This window comes from Eurytemora carolleeae, unplaced genomic scaffold (genome assembly GCF_000591075.1).
Source record: "Eurytemora carolleeae unplaced genomic scaffold, Eaff_2.0 scaffold12, whole genome shotgun sequence".
NCBI lineage: Eukaryota > Metazoa > Arthropoda > Copepoda > Calanoida > Temoridae > Eurytemora > Eurytemora carolleeae.
In genome coordinates, this window is record NW_019396142.1 from 394,564 (window position 1) to 409,952 (window position 15,389).

Here is a 15,389-nt window from a genome sequence, read left to right on the forward strand (position 1 = left end):
TTTGATATTTCAAACTAATATTATTTGATCTAACAGAAGTCATAGTTTGAAATATCAAATGTCTGCAACTTTGGACTGCAAAGATATAGGAATTAGAAAATCAGAGTTTGTGACAAAGACTCAATTCCTTTAGAATAGTTCATAAAATCAACAATCTACACGACTTATACTTTCAAATAATTCCTATAATGTGATATTTATAAGATTAGAGTTTACTAAGGTATTTAAGGAAATAATTTAATTAATATTAATTAGATATAGTCATTGTAATTTTGGCAATTACAATACAATACAATACAAACACTCAAATTTTTTGGAATTAGCAACAAAACTTAGACGATTTTACCGCTCAATGAATATTTAGAAAGCCCGGGTTTTTCGTGGATTTTATAGATATTTCTCGTACTTTGGCTAACCAAGATACTTTTACATTCTCAATTATGTTTGAATATATTTAATCTTATTTCGAAATAAAGAAAAATTGTGAACCTAAAACAAAAGTTTTAGGCGTACCTTAGACAGTCTCTGTCATGATTATTTAACACAAAAAATATCTTTTGATTCACAACTACCCGTTTTTAATATTTATAGTCTTCAATATTCTCAAAGTTTACGTTTTTCCAAAATATAATCTTTAGAAGATTGTACTTTTATATTTGATAAAAATCTACTTTAAATGTGATAAATACGAAAATTGTAATTATAATCATAAGATACCTGTTTTGCAGTGAGTTTTAAAACAGAAAATTTATTAGAAGAATTTATCATTAATTCTTCAAGCAAAGTTTAAATTTAATCTATTTTATTGAATATTTATATCTAATTATTTATTCAGTTATTAATAAATATTATAATAAAAAGTTATAAAAATTCAGAACATATAAACTTAACATTAATGCTCCATAGAAAATCTAATAACAAATATCTACAAATTTACAACAAAGGAAAGTTTAAATATATTTTTAAAATTTAATAAATCTGTTCCAAGAAAACTAAATATTTTTAGTCAATTCAAAATTTGTTGATATATTTTTCTAAAAGTAAGCGGAAAATTCAAACCAGCAACCAGTTTTAATATAATATGTTTCTATGATATGTTAACATAATGTATTTAATTTGTTTAATATTGTAAATTAAAAATTTTAATTTGTTTAGTTTAAATCTATAGACTTACAGCTGGGTTTTATAGATTTGAGATTTATTTTTAAGACTCAATAAAATATTAGCTTTGTTAATTAGAGACTTTTAAGTTAAACTTTTAAAAAATATGATATCTTTAATTTGACGACACCTCTTATCTCATGAAAACATAAAATATACGTTTACCCATAAAGAATCACAGCTTTATAAATATTAGAATCCTGAAGTCTCCGAATGTTTTGATAAATTATAGCACAAAAAAGAAACAATTTTAAAGTTTTAGTAAAAGTGCAATCGTCTCAGAATTCTCATTTTTGTGGTAAACCTTTATATAGTGTCATTGAAACAAAGAAATTGACTTTTTGCCACGAACTCTGATTTTCTAATTTCAATATCTTTGCAGCCCAATGGCGTAGATCTTTAATATTTCAAACTATAAATGCTATTAGATCAAATAATGTCAGTTTGAAATATCAAAGGTTTACATCATAAGGTTGCACAGATATAGGTTTTACAAGAACTGAATGTGTGGTAAAGAATCAATTCCTTTCTTCACGAATTTTCAAACTTTTAAAAACCATCCTAACATTTACAAAAAAGAGAAAGGAATTGAGTCTTAGCCACAAACCCAAATTTCAAAATCCTAATATCTTTGCAACCTGAATGTTTAAACTTTTTATATTTTAAACTTAAATTATTTGATCTAACAAAATATATAGTTTGAAATATCAAAGGTCTACAACATTGGGTTGCAAAGGATTAGGATTAGAAAGTCAAAGTTTGTGGCAAACTCAAATCCTTTTCTTGATCAAAGGAATTGAGTCTTTGTCACAAACTAAAATTTTCAAATCCTTATAACTTAACAAGTTGATGTTGCAAACCTTTGATATTTCAAACTTAGATTATTTGATCTACCAGAATTCATAGCTTGAAATATCTAAGGTCTACAGCATTTGGTTGCAAAGATTTAGGGATTAGAAAATCTGAGTTTGCAGCAAAGACCCAAATCCTTTGAACAGAGTTTTTTTTTTACACTGTGCGAAATAGACTAATATATTTGAAATAATTACAACTTTTATTAATTTTGATGTTGTTTGATTTGATGAAATGTGGCTTTGCAGAGGATGGCTAATCCCAGAATATTCACGGATCCAGTATTTTACCATTTCAAAGTGTTTTAAAATAAAGGAAATCTGAAGCTTGAAAACAGATGTGAGTAAATCTACAGAGAAGACCCAATTTATCTTCAACTTCCGGGTAACTTTTAACATGACATTAAGAAGACGACTTGATTTTTGAAATGATTTGCGGCATTTGTTCGTAAATCTTCATTTACATTTTACGTGAATTAACTTAAAAACAACAATCACAAACTTCTTCTAGACTTTACAAAAAAAGGCTTTGGCCATATGTCAATATTACCGGAAATATTCAGAATTCAGATTTCAATTTATTAAATAAACCCAAAATTGTGGAAATCTGAACAAAAAAATCTTTAAATAACTGGTAACATTGAAATCACTAAAAATGCAGAATTAAGGTTATTTGTTTATTTTATTATTAACTCAATAATATTTCTGAAGGTAGTATATAGTATACGAAAAATGCAGAGAATTAGCTTTCAAAAATCAACGACGACCTTCGAGTCGCTTTTCTGCTGTCATGCTTCGTGTGACGCCTTATAGCATAGAAGAACAGGGTTTATTAGACAAAGAGCATATAAGCAGGCGACAGTTTCTACCGACTCTGTAATCATTCATCCTCTCAGGACATATCCCAGAATGGGCCTCATTATATGCATCCATTCTCCGCACCCATTCAGCTCAACCACAGAGTTCAAGAAATTACACAAGAATAAAAACTTTATTGAGATTAATGTATTCTGCAATTCATTCTTTATTTTTAAAATAAAAAAGTTTTTTTTTCTCCTGGAAAACCATAATCATAATAAACCATTTTGCATTTAAAAAATTGACAACTTTTGCAAATAAAAACCTACCACTGGAGCACAAAAATAACTATTATAATTTTAGATTGTAATGCTCATTCATAAATCTATATTTGCTAAATTTTAGATAGAATATTGCTAGTTCTTTTTTATCATCCTCCCACCTCTTACAGTAGGACTATAAAATCATTATCAAGAAATGAGCCGTCTTTGCTCTTTATTCCAAACAGAAATGCCGCAAAATATTTTGTAATTTGCAACTGTTAAATATTCAGCATTTGTCAGTTATTACTTATAAAAATCATAAATCACAAAAACCGGCCTTTGTGGCATTTCTATTAAAAGAAAGAGCGAAGACGACAATCGTTCTACTTTATTTGGTTATCACTGTTAGTATTTGTATAAAGGATTTGCAACGGTACCCTTTAAACCTTTATCTGAGAAACGATGGCTTACAATCCACCTCGTATCTTTCTTTAAAAAATACAAATTTTCAAAAAAATCTCACAATTTCTAGAAAAGCTTTACCCTTGTAGATTTTCATGTTAGGGTATACCGCAGAAATTCTAAGACGGCACTCTTTGGATTGGGTTGACAACCCCTTCCAGCTAAATTTATTTGTTTGAAAGTACAAAAATTTTATGTGAGAAAACACAATATTGGGGAAAAAATATGAAACTTCTTTTTTTACAAAAATAGTTCGTTCAGTTTATTAAATAAATATCAGGTTATCACAGATTTTGTTTTTAATATGAAAACAATTGTGTTCGAAAGCTAGTTTTCGAAAATGTTTTTATGTTTATATGTTAATAACTTGAATAATGGAAATGAGTTTTTGTCACAAAGTCTGATATTCAAATTCCTATATCTTTGCAACCCAATGTGGTAAACCTTTGATATTTCAAACTATGAATTTTGTAAGATCTAATGATCTGAGTTTAAAATATAAAAGGTTGGCACCATCAGGTTGAAAAGATTTAGAGATTTACAAATTTAAGTTTTTAGCTAAGACTCAATTCCTTTGTCACAATGTACTATTGCATTACAATTTCAGATACAGGGTGTCACAATAAACCTATTATCTATGTTTCATTCGACATTATTTCTTTAACACACTTTATAAGTAGCACATTGAAAACTTTTTTTCTTGTGATTTCCAAAATGTGGTCTAACATTTTTGCACATTCAAGATTGACGGAGATATTGAGAAATTTCTTTAGATTCCTTTAATTGACTTACAACATAACTTTTAAAAGTTTATTATCTCAGTCAATTTTAAATATATATGTGCAATCTAATTATGATGTACAAAATTTTCATTTATTTATTATCGGAAATTAATGACGAATTTTAAGTCGTCTTTTAACTCCCAGCAATATTTATTGGGACACCCTGTACATATAAACATAACAAAATAAATGTAAATGACTTTTCAAGATTTCACCTAATCCAGTCTGCAGCAAGCCAGTGTCTTGGTATGAATTGTTACCCAACCCTTTCATTCAGTTGTAATTGTTACCCAACCCTTTCATTCAGTTGTAATTGTTACCCAACCCTTTCATTCAGTTGTAATTGATACCCAAACCTTTCATTCAGGTGTAATTGTTACCCAACCCTTTCAATCAGTTTAAATTTTTACCCAACCCTTTCATTCAGTTGTAATTGTTACCCAACCCTTTCAATCAGTTTTAATTGTTACCGAACCCCCTAAAACGCCCCCTTAACCTAACCTGCTCCTTTGTAACTTACTGAGGAGTTTGTTGTAGGTAGTCCAAAACTTCTCATCTATTCACAACACTTTTTAATTCCTTGCTTAGTGGCAGATTTTAGTTCAGTTCATTTACTTTCTCTACACCATGTTACCCAACCCGCATAACCTAACCTACTCCTCTATGCTCAACCTAACATACTCCTTTATACTCCACATAACCTACTACTCTATACTGCACCTAACTTAGTCCTCTATACTCAACCTAACCTACTCCACTATACTCCACCTAACCTACTCCTCTATACTCCACCTAACCTACTCATCTATTCTCCACCTATCCTTCTCCTGTATACTTCAGCTAACCTACTCCTCTATAATCCACCTAACCTTCTCTTCTATACTCCAGCTAACCTATACTTCTCAATAATCCACCTAACCTACTCCACTATACTCCACCTAACCTTCTCATCAATGCAACAGCTAACCTATACTTCTCTATACTCCACCTAACGTTCTCCTCTGTACTTCACCTAACCTACTCCACTATACTCCACATAACCTACTCCACTATACTCCACCTAACCTTATCCTCTATACTCCAGCTAACCTATACTTCTCTATAATCCACCTAACCTACTCCTCTAAGATAATAGTAGATTAGAACACTAGAGATGTAGAGATAATAGTAGATTAGAACACTAGAGATCTAGGGATAATAGTAGATTAGAACACTAGAGATGTGAGATAACAGTAAATTAGAACACTAGAGATCTAAAGATAATAGTAGATTAGAACACTAGAGATCTAAAGATAACAGTAGATTAGAACATTAGAGATCTAGAGATAATTTATCCTCAAGTAGTGTTTATTTATATATACTTATTTGAATATATTTATTCAATATTCTTGGGAATATTACATTTTGTACTAAATTTGAGAGAATTCAGACCGCATAAAACCTGGAATATATTGAATACTTTGAAAAGAAGTTTCCTTTGAATTTTTTTTAACTTTATTTATTTTTATAAGAAACATGATGATGCTTTGTGAATAGTTTAATATACATAATTAAAATCCAAACTTCTTTTCTAGAAGACTAAAACTTTAACAAAACAAAAAAAGTCAAATTATAAAATCAATTTTCAACTTAATATAAGTTTAAACTTAAACTAATCTCCAGAAACGTATGACGTAGATTCAGCTGAACTGAGTGTACACACTTTCTAACTTTAATACTGAGATTTAATTAACCTTTACTTATTAGATGTCTGTATAGTGATGTGCTCTATACAACGAAACTTCACACTTTTAGATGACATTTTAACATATTGATGAAAGCCACAAATTCTGATTTATTAGTTTCTATATCTTTGCAACCTTTTACATTTCAATCAATTAGATTATTTGATCTAACAGAATTGAAAGTTTGAAATATCAATAATACTGCATTGGGTTTCAAAGATATACGGATTAGAAAATCTGAATTTGTCGCTTTCATAAATATGTTAAAGGTGCTTGTCAGGAATAAAGAAATGACATCTAAAAGTATAAAATTTCGTAAATTTTGGAAAAGTTTTAAAAATTAAAAACTCGCTGAAAAGTTACTGTAAAAATCTAAACTCATTTCCATTACATAAATACCGTTCAATCTAAATATCTTTAAAAAAACATTTTGATAATTTTTTTAAAAATCTACTTTATTTATTTTTGGTTTGCGTCAGATAAATGTAATTTTGGTTGTTTAGAAAAAAAATAAGTAAAAACATGCTCATGAATAGAATGTTATGTATACCTGAGTAAAAACATGCTTATGAATAGAATGTTATGTATACCTGAGTAAAAGCATGCTCATGAATAGAATGCTATGTATACCTGAGTGAAAACATGCTTATGAATTGAATGTTATGTATACCTGAGTAAAAACGTGCTCATGAATAAAATGTTTTGTATTCTTGAGTAAAAGCATGCTCATGAATAGAATGTTATGTATACCTGAGTGAAAACATGCTTATGAATAGAATGTTATGTATACCTGAGTAAAAACATGCTCATGAATAGAATGTTATGTATACCTGAGTGCAAACATGCTCATGAATAGAATGTTATGTATACCTAAGTGAAAATATGCTCATGAATAGAATGTTATGTATACCTGAGTAAAAACATGCTCATGAATAGAATGTTATGTATACCTGAGTAAGAGCATTCTCATGAATAGAATGTTATATATACCTGAGTAAAAGCATGCTCATGAATAGAATGTTATGTATACCTGAGTAAAAACATGCTCATGAATAGAATGTTATGTATACCTGAGTGAAAGCATGCTTATATTCCCAAGTTAAAACTGTGATCTGGTAAGGGATGCCGCCTATAACTGAGTGAAATACAGAATGCCGCGCATTCCTGAGTAGCATGGAATAGAGCACATATCCCCAAGTAAAAACGTGCCTTGGTTTAAAATGCTGCTTTTACCTGAGTGAAAGTGTGCGATAGAATGCCACACATACTTGAGTGAAAGCTTGCATTTGAAAGGAATGCCGCGTATGCCTAAGTGAATGCGTGAGTAAGTGTATGCTGAACAGAATTTACCACGAATACCTGAGTGAAAATATGAACTATGGAAGTAATGCCGCGTATATATGAGTAAAAGCGTGTGCTTGCAAGGAATGCTACATATACCTGAGTGAAAGCATGCGCTGGTAAGGAGTACCGCGTATACCTGAGTGAAAGCGTGCGCTGGTACGGAATGCCGCGTATACCTGAGTGAAAGCGTGTGCTGGTATGGAATGCCGCGTTTACCTGAGTGAAACCTTCAGCTGGTACGAAATGCAGCATATACCTGAGTGAAAGCGTGCGCTGGTACGGAATGCCGCGTATATGAGAAAGAGAATCCACGTCCAAAGATCTTCGACTACCGCTCAAACTGTTAAGACTTTCACAACTGTTAACGGTCTCAGCCTTAAAAATAACATTCTTAGAATAATCAAGCTTAAAGGGACTGTAAAGGCTGAAACCTGAGAATCTCAGGAGCTCATTGAGACCTATAAGATTTCCATATGATGTTCTTGTTTAGAGAAATTGATTTAAAACTGTGTCAAAATTATACCAAAACGTATATATGTAAGATTTTGTTTAAGATTCGTAATATTAAACATATCTTATTAAAAAAATACTAAACCAATCTGAAAACTACGATATCCCAGAGGAGTCTGGTTTGCTCCTATTATTATTTGAATTTAATAATTTTTTAATTTTAACAGATATAATTGATATTATAATATTATTTATACATCCGGACCATGTCACCAGCACTCCAACCAATGGCAGTGCAGTATTATTTCCTTTACAGTCCCTTTAAGGTAATATACCCAAAATTCTATATTTTTTGTGATTATATCTGTTTTATGGTTATAAATGTGTGGTAAAAGTTCGTTAATATCTGTTATATATGTGATTGTTTAATAATATTTGGGTTAAGTTCGTTAATGATCGTTTGTGTTTTTGGATAAACGGTTTATGGACTTAATGGGCGTGATTGTCTGGTTTATTTTAGAAAATTTAAGATTTGCATTCTGGACCTTGATGGTATCTGCTGAAAAAACATGAAATCAAAAAATCATCGCTATAAAGTGTAGTGCCGAGGTATATAAATCTTTAACAACTCAATAAACAAAGAATTTATAACTTTTCTCTCTCAAATACATTAACTTAACACCTTACAATACAAACAATTCGTTGGACAGTAAAAAATGTCCCTAGAATGTGCTTCTCCTAATATTTCTGGAAATTAGATTCCAGAATTTTGATTATCATTTAATATTGTCAACCCACCATCAAGGCATTCCTATAGGATAGGATTGGAATTACAATTTTCCTCTGCCTCTCTTCCTCCGTTCCTCTCCTAGTTTGCTCCGGGTAGTAGAACCCTGCTGGAGTACTAGACCTGGATCTAATCCCGGGATCCCGGAGCATAGAGGACGGAGTTTCACTTTGGGATCTTTGGAATTTTATATCTGATTTAGTCCAGGTTGAAGAGATATTTGTTAACTCCGCATTCAAGTTTTCTTCGGACTCGGAGAAAACGTCTAGGTTGGAGCTCAGAGAATCCAGGAGTTTGCTGGAACTACAAGGAAAGGGACTAGAACCCTGGGTTCGTATCCAATCATCAGGTTCAAGGAAAAACACAGGACTTCTCTCCCTTGTACTTCTATCCACGCTTTGAGTAACTTCAAACCCCCTTCCTCCACCCAACCTTTTCGAACTTCTTGATCTTTCAATTCCAATCATAGAGGATTCACTGGTACTTCTCCTTCGATTGGATTCATTGAGTTCTTCATCCTGATCCTGATTATAAACTAATAGATCCATATTCTTCTCTTCTGCTCCTAGTTCTACTGTTGATAGGCTTAGAGTAGGTTCATCCTCATCCTCACTTGATTCAGATATCTCCATAGTTTTCTCAACCCTGATAACTTCCTGGGACAGAATAGATCCTGAAAAATACAAGGAATAAATATAAAGATGATAAACAGAATATTTATTAAGACAAGGTTTATGTAATCAAGATTTAGAAGACAAGGAAGAAGCTATAAAGGACAATCACTGCGATCTAATCACTGTTATGGCTTCAAAGATAGTTTGCTGACAAGTGAACAAGATTATAAAAACAATGTTCCAAAATCAAGGTTTTGGACAATAAGTTTTACAAGAAAATGTTCCAATGATTGGGCTCACAGAACTAATTTACAAGATTTTACAGAAAGGTTTTCAAAATGTGTTGTTAGACAAGATTCCCACACCTTGTTTTACAAAGGGTTAGAAATTTAGGTTAAATTTAGGACGGGAAACCCAAGGTTTAAAAACAGGGTTCAGAAGACAAGGTCTCAAGAAAGGTTCCAAAGAAATGATTCCCAAGACAAGGTTTAAAAGCAGGTTTACAAGATATGGTCCCAGAAAAGGTTACTAAGACAAGATTATAAAGACTTGGTGCTCTTAATATAAGACTACAAGGAAGGTACCAAAGACATAGTTCCAAAGACATAGTTCCAAAGACAGGGTTCCTAAGAAAGGTTTCCAAGATATGGTTCCCCGGCAAGGATGACCAATATGGTTCAGGAGAGTATAAATATGCATTTTGAATAATTGATCTTGCATTTAGTATTACTGCATTCAAGATTCTGTTTAGATCTGTCAAGGAGATCTTGAACCTATAAAAGGAAGGTTGGAGAGATCTAAGAGTACTAAGAAAGGAATGACGAATAGGAAAGATGCAAAAGTTTAAACAGATAAATCATTGCAATATATCTCTCTCTGGGTCCAAATAAACACAGATGTGAAGATGTTAAACTAAACCTGAATTATTATCCCCCTCGAGGGGTTCAGGAGGACTCAGATAGATCTTGAAACTAGCGTAGAAACATTGTTCTGCAAACCCTGAACCTTCTTCCTCATTTTCACTCATTTCTTTGGTTCCTTTTTCACTCATTTCCTTGGAGCCACTCATTTCCGTGGAGCCACTCATATCCTTGGAGCTGCTCATTTCCTTGGAGCCACTCACTTCCTTGGAGCTACTCATTTCCTTCCAGCCACTCATTTCCTTGCAGCCACTCATTTCCTTGGAGCCACTCATTGCTGCAGAGCAAAGCGTTTCCTTGGAGCCACTCATTTCCTTGGAGCCGCTCATTTCTGCGGAGCTACTCATTTCCTTGGAGCCACTCATTTCCTTGCAACAACACATTTCTTCGGAGCTACTCATTTCCTTGGATCCATCCATTTCCGTAAGGCCGCTCATATCTTAAACCACTGATGTTCCTTAGTTTCACTGAAATTATTTGATCACAAGAATTTTCATTATTTTTAATATTTTGATGACCGAACTCCTGAAAACTGAGTACTGAGAGTTTTAAAATCGATGATTCAGCGTAACTTGAAAACTTCTTAATGAAGGCAAGGATTAGTTCAGTTTACGTAATTCACTTCTTTAACTTTCTTTCTCCGACCTCGCCTCATCACGAGTCTATTTTGATGAAATATCATTGTGTGAAAGCGATGTAGAATTGATAATCTGATGTTCCCTGGTAGTATGTATTACGTTATCTATTGTTTTTCTTATTTATCTACACTCAACAGCTTTCTTTTAAAGAAAAGAAAGCAAAGAAACTCTGTTTTCTAGTTTATTAATCATCTAAACAACAGTCGAGGGGGATGTTTACACACTTACTTTCAAAAGAATTGAGTTCTAGCCACAAACTTGAATTTTCTTATCCTTATATCTTTGAAACGTGATGGTGTAATATTTCATTTTTCAAAATTAGACAATTTGATCTAACAGAAGTCATGGTTTGAAATATTTAAGGTCTCTGACATCAGGTTGCAAAGATATAGAAATTAAAAAATTAGAGTTCGTGGCAAAACTGAATTCCTTTCTTGCAACGGATCTGATCTAAGCAATAAAACTGGCTTAGTTAATTAATAATTAAATGCAAAAAAATTGAGACACAGAATTGAAAAAAACATCAAGAAAATTACACAAATATTGCCCGTCAAATAATAAACTAACTTAAAGTTTCAAATAATGTATATCTCCATATTTACAAAGCTTCGATGCTAACTGATCAGAGTTGAAGTATTATCTCCGGGTGTATGCGAATACCTTCCAGACCTCCATCCTGTTTCTCCGAACCCGCTCTATATTAGGGACGTCAAGGGAGAATCTTCTACATTCTGCAGCACATGGAGATTAATTATCAGGTTTCAATTATACTTAAATTGAAGAAAACATCAATATCTAATAGAATTAGAAACTTGGTGGTAGTAAAATAGAAAATATGAAATGTATTTTTTACTTAAACATTAGTTAAATATTCTACTAAAATTGAAATTTCATGTTAAAGTTTGGTTTCCATTTTTATAGAATTAAAGAAGAACAGAATTCAAAAAGGACTTTTGTCAGACAGGCTAAAAGTTAAAAAAGACTTTGTCGGAACAGGACATAATCTAAAAACGACTTTGTCAAATCCAGGATATATAATTCAAAAACGACTTTGCCAGAACAGGGAATATAACTTAAAATGACTTTTTCAGTTTATAAAGGAAATTGTGAGAAATGGTTAAAATTAGAATTTGTCGGAATGGGGGCATAAAGAAGTCAGGACTTTGTCAGAAGAGGACTTAACCAGATTATGATTTAGTTGGAAAAGAGGAGATCTTTTTTCGAAACAGGGTTTTAATTAGAAAAAGAAAACCCATAGACTAGGATGTTTAAAAGGATAAAATTTAATTTCTCTGCTTTTCCTAGGATAGGTTTGTACTTCACATGCTCTGTAGCTATGCTGGAGGAGCGCCCCTAAAATTCAAATAAAAAGAAATTAGGCTTGCTTAAATTCCAATATTGCTATGTAAATTTTGAAATTTGACAGACACAATATAGAATTCAAAGATGAATGTAAATTTACCTGTTTAAACAAACCAATTCCATGTGTTGGACTCTCAGATCTTAACCCTCCTGTTTCCGGGGATATAGGAGACAGTGTGCTTGTGTCTGTATCCGGAGTGGAAGGGAACCGAGGAGAGCTCAGGTGTCGGAACCTACCGGAGAACACGCTATGTCGTCTTCCTCTCAAAGATTTATGCTCTTGGAAAGAGTCGGCAGATCTGGTGAAACCTCCTTTTCTAGTTGGAGACACTAACCATTGGGTCGGAGCAAAGGATCTATTATAAATAGTTGAATTATCTGCTCTAGCTACAGTAGCATGGCCAGCTAGCTCCGGATCTTGTTCAAGGTTGGTATCTTGAGTTGAGTCCGTACTCTCCTCAGCTCCGAATATCCTAACAGTGAGAGTTACTCCTCTCCGTCTGACTACAACCGGTATATTCTCCTCGTATACTATATAGGAGCTCTCAAGGACGGGAAGAGGTAAACTTTGTCTTCTTGCAGGAAATTTTTCCTCCTCTCCTAGGTTTTCTAGGTTTTCTATCAACTCAGGGATTGAGGGTGGATTCTTCTCCTTACGGAGCTTAAGCAACAACTTTTTCTTGATAGATGGAACATGTTTAACATCCATCATTTCTTTTTAAAATGATTTAATGAAGAAACAGTCGCTTTTTTCTTGATTTCAGTCAAACATCACATATTTTTTATAACGTTTTGCCGTGGAGTTTTTATCTGCCATTTAAAACTATATAAACCAGGAATAATGGTTTGAACTAACTGAGGTTAGGAGGACGGTTAGTTCTCTTGCTCTTACCTTTCTCTAGCTCTGAACGATGCATCTACTTCACCCTTCACAAATTTATCCTTCCGGGACTAATATAAACACTCTACACTCTATACTCTACACTCTACACTCTACACTCTACACTCTACACTCTACAATCTACACTCTACACTCTACACTCCACACTCTATACTCTAAAATCTATTGATGCTAAAAAATGTTAAGCTACAAAGAGATACCGGAGCCCAGACCACAAATCAGAGAAAACTACCAGCCTTGTAATGTCGTTTGTTTGTTTAACTGAAGTTTACTGTAGATAGTTTATCCTGTTACATTCAGTATTAGTATTTTGTAATGCTTATATTTGTTTAGTATCCTACCCTGGTTAGTAGTTTCCTAGGAATACTACAGGATAAAGATTCCTTCTTGAGTATTCTTGAGGTAGGACGGAGTATATCCAGAGCAGACAGAGTTTCTTTACTCCCGGAGAAAACACAGGATGTCCTTGGATCTCCGATACCTAAATTAAATACACTCCTCACTGTCAGAGTTAATGCATAATTTCATCGGCTGCGGACTAATTACGCAAACCTATATTATGCCCCAGAATATTCTTCCCATAGAGCATCCCTTCTGCAAGGAAAAAAGTTGGAATAAGGGTTTACTTCTGAAGAAAATAATAATATTATTTCCCAAATTATCATAACTATGTATTATGTGCATAAAAGAAAATATTGTGTTGAAGAAATGGTCCTAATATTTTAGTGAAAAATATATGTACTATTTTGTAGAAAGGAACTTGACACAAAATCGGATTTTCTGATCCCTATATCGTTGCAACCAGATGTCGCAAAACTTTGTTATTACAAACCATGAATTATGTTTGATTAAATAGTTTACGCTTGAAATACCAAAGGTTTACACCATAAGCTTGAAAAGTTATACGGATTGGAAAATTTGAGTTTGTGGCAAGACTCAGTTCCTTTGGAGATGTCTTGTCGAAATTAAGAATTATTTTCTAGAGAATGTTCTAGCTTTAACGAACATCGTCCAAGCAGGTTCATTCCGAACTCAATTTCACAGCAAACATTAAAGGGACTGTAAAGGAAAAGTGACAGGGGGTATAGGATGAAACCTGAGAATCTCAGGCGATAAACGATACATATAAAACATCTATCTGATGTTCCTGTCTCGAGAAATTGATATAAACTGTGTCAAATTTATACGAAAAATCATATATATGCAATATTGTATAAAAATTGTGGTATTAAACAGATGATATTAAACTAATACGTAACCAATCTGAAAACGACATTATCCCACAGGAGCCTGAGAATCTCAAGTTTGCTCCTATTGCAATTTTTAGATTTTTATTTTGCATTTTTAGTAGATATAATTGATAATATAATTACATATAGTCCGTATAGTCCGTATTACGTCACCAGAACTTCAGCCAATGGCAGTGCATTATCGTTATCATGTGATTCAGAGACGGAAATCACGTGACCAGTTTACTGCACTGCCATTGGGTTCAGTTCTGGTGACTTAATACAGACTGTGCGGACTAAATGTTATAATATCTTCAATTATATCTATTATAAATGCAAAAAAAAAATATAATAAGAGCAAACCTGAGATTATCAGGCTCCTGTAGGATATCGTTGTTTTCAGATTGGATGCGTATTTGCGTATTCGTTTTTCTCGAGACAGAAACATCAGATAGATGTCTTATAGGTATTGTTCAACTCCTGAGATTCTCAAGTTTCAGCCTATAGCCGCTTTCATTTTTTCTTTACAATCCCTTTAAGCTTATTTGATTAAATCAATAAAAAAATTTGGTTTTTGCTTGGGCTCTGACTAAAATGATTTTATGCTTTAGGTTCATCTCTGTTGAGCATTTCTACCTTTGGTATCTAGTGAGCTAGTGAGGTTCTGCATAGAGGAGTAGGATATGGTTCGGTTCTTCTCCATACACCCCTTCAACACTCTAGTTCTCCAACTTTTGAACCGGAGAATATGTAAATCTTCCATTCGTAATCTGAAAATAAAAACCTAAAAATTTATAAAAATTCATATTGAACCCACTCCCAGTGAAGTAACGTATGTTCTATATGAGTGGATTGAGTGATGTTATATATCCCCTACATAAGTGGGTTGAGTGATGTTATATATCCCCTATATGAGTGTATTGAGTGATGTTATATATCCCCTATATATTTGAGTTGAGTGGTGTTATGTATCCCCTATATGAGTTGGTTGAGTGGTGTTATATATATCTGTTATATAAATGAATTGAGAGATTATATATATCTCCGATATGAATTGTTTTAGTGATTATATATATATCTCCTATATGAATGGATTGAGTGAT

At 32.6% G+C, this 15,389-nt stretch overlaps 1 protein-coding gene across 2 annotated transcripts; it reads right to left on the bottom strand.

Moving 5' to 3' along the window:
- Positions 1–7,292: 7,292 nt before the first annotated feature.
- Positions 7,293–13,389, bottom strand: LOC111696236 (uncharacterized). Of its 2 annotated transcripts, XM_023465787.1 has the most exons (4): positions 12,257–13,389; positions 12,096–12,147; positions 11,455–11,525; positions 7,293–7,760 (listed from the first exon to the last, which is right to left on the bottom strand). In XM_023465787.1, the coding sequence occupies exons 1-4, from the start codon at positions 12,866–12,868 to the stop codon at positions 7,350–7,352; spliced, it is 1,146 nt and encodes a 381-aa protein (XP_023321555.1). In that variant the 5' UTR covers positions 12,869–13,389; the 3' UTR covers positions 7,293–7,349. The 2 variants fall into 2 exon arrangements, with proteins under 2 accessions (XP_023321555.1, XP_023321554.1); XM_023465786.1 differs by lacking the exons at positions 11,455–11,525; positions 12,096–12,147; positions 12,257–13,389 and adding exons at positions 8,634–9,295; positions 10,155–10,858 and having other exon boundaries at positions 7,335–7,760.
- Positions 13,390–15,389: the final 2,000 nt, after the last annotated feature.

Coding starts and splice junctions, on each gene's coding strand:
- LOC111696236 (XM_023465786.1), bottom strand. CDS start 10,593: ATGAGCGGCCTTACGGAAATGGATGGATCCAAGGAAATGAGTAGCTCC. Junction 9,296..10,154: donor CGAGGGGGATAATAATTCAG/GTTTAGTTTAAC, acceptor TGTATTTTTCAG/GATCTATTCTGTCCCAGGAA. Junction 7,761..8,633: donor CCTATAGGAATGCCTTGATG/GTGGGTTGACAA, acceptor GTTATTTTTAAG/GCTGAGACCGTTAACAGTTG.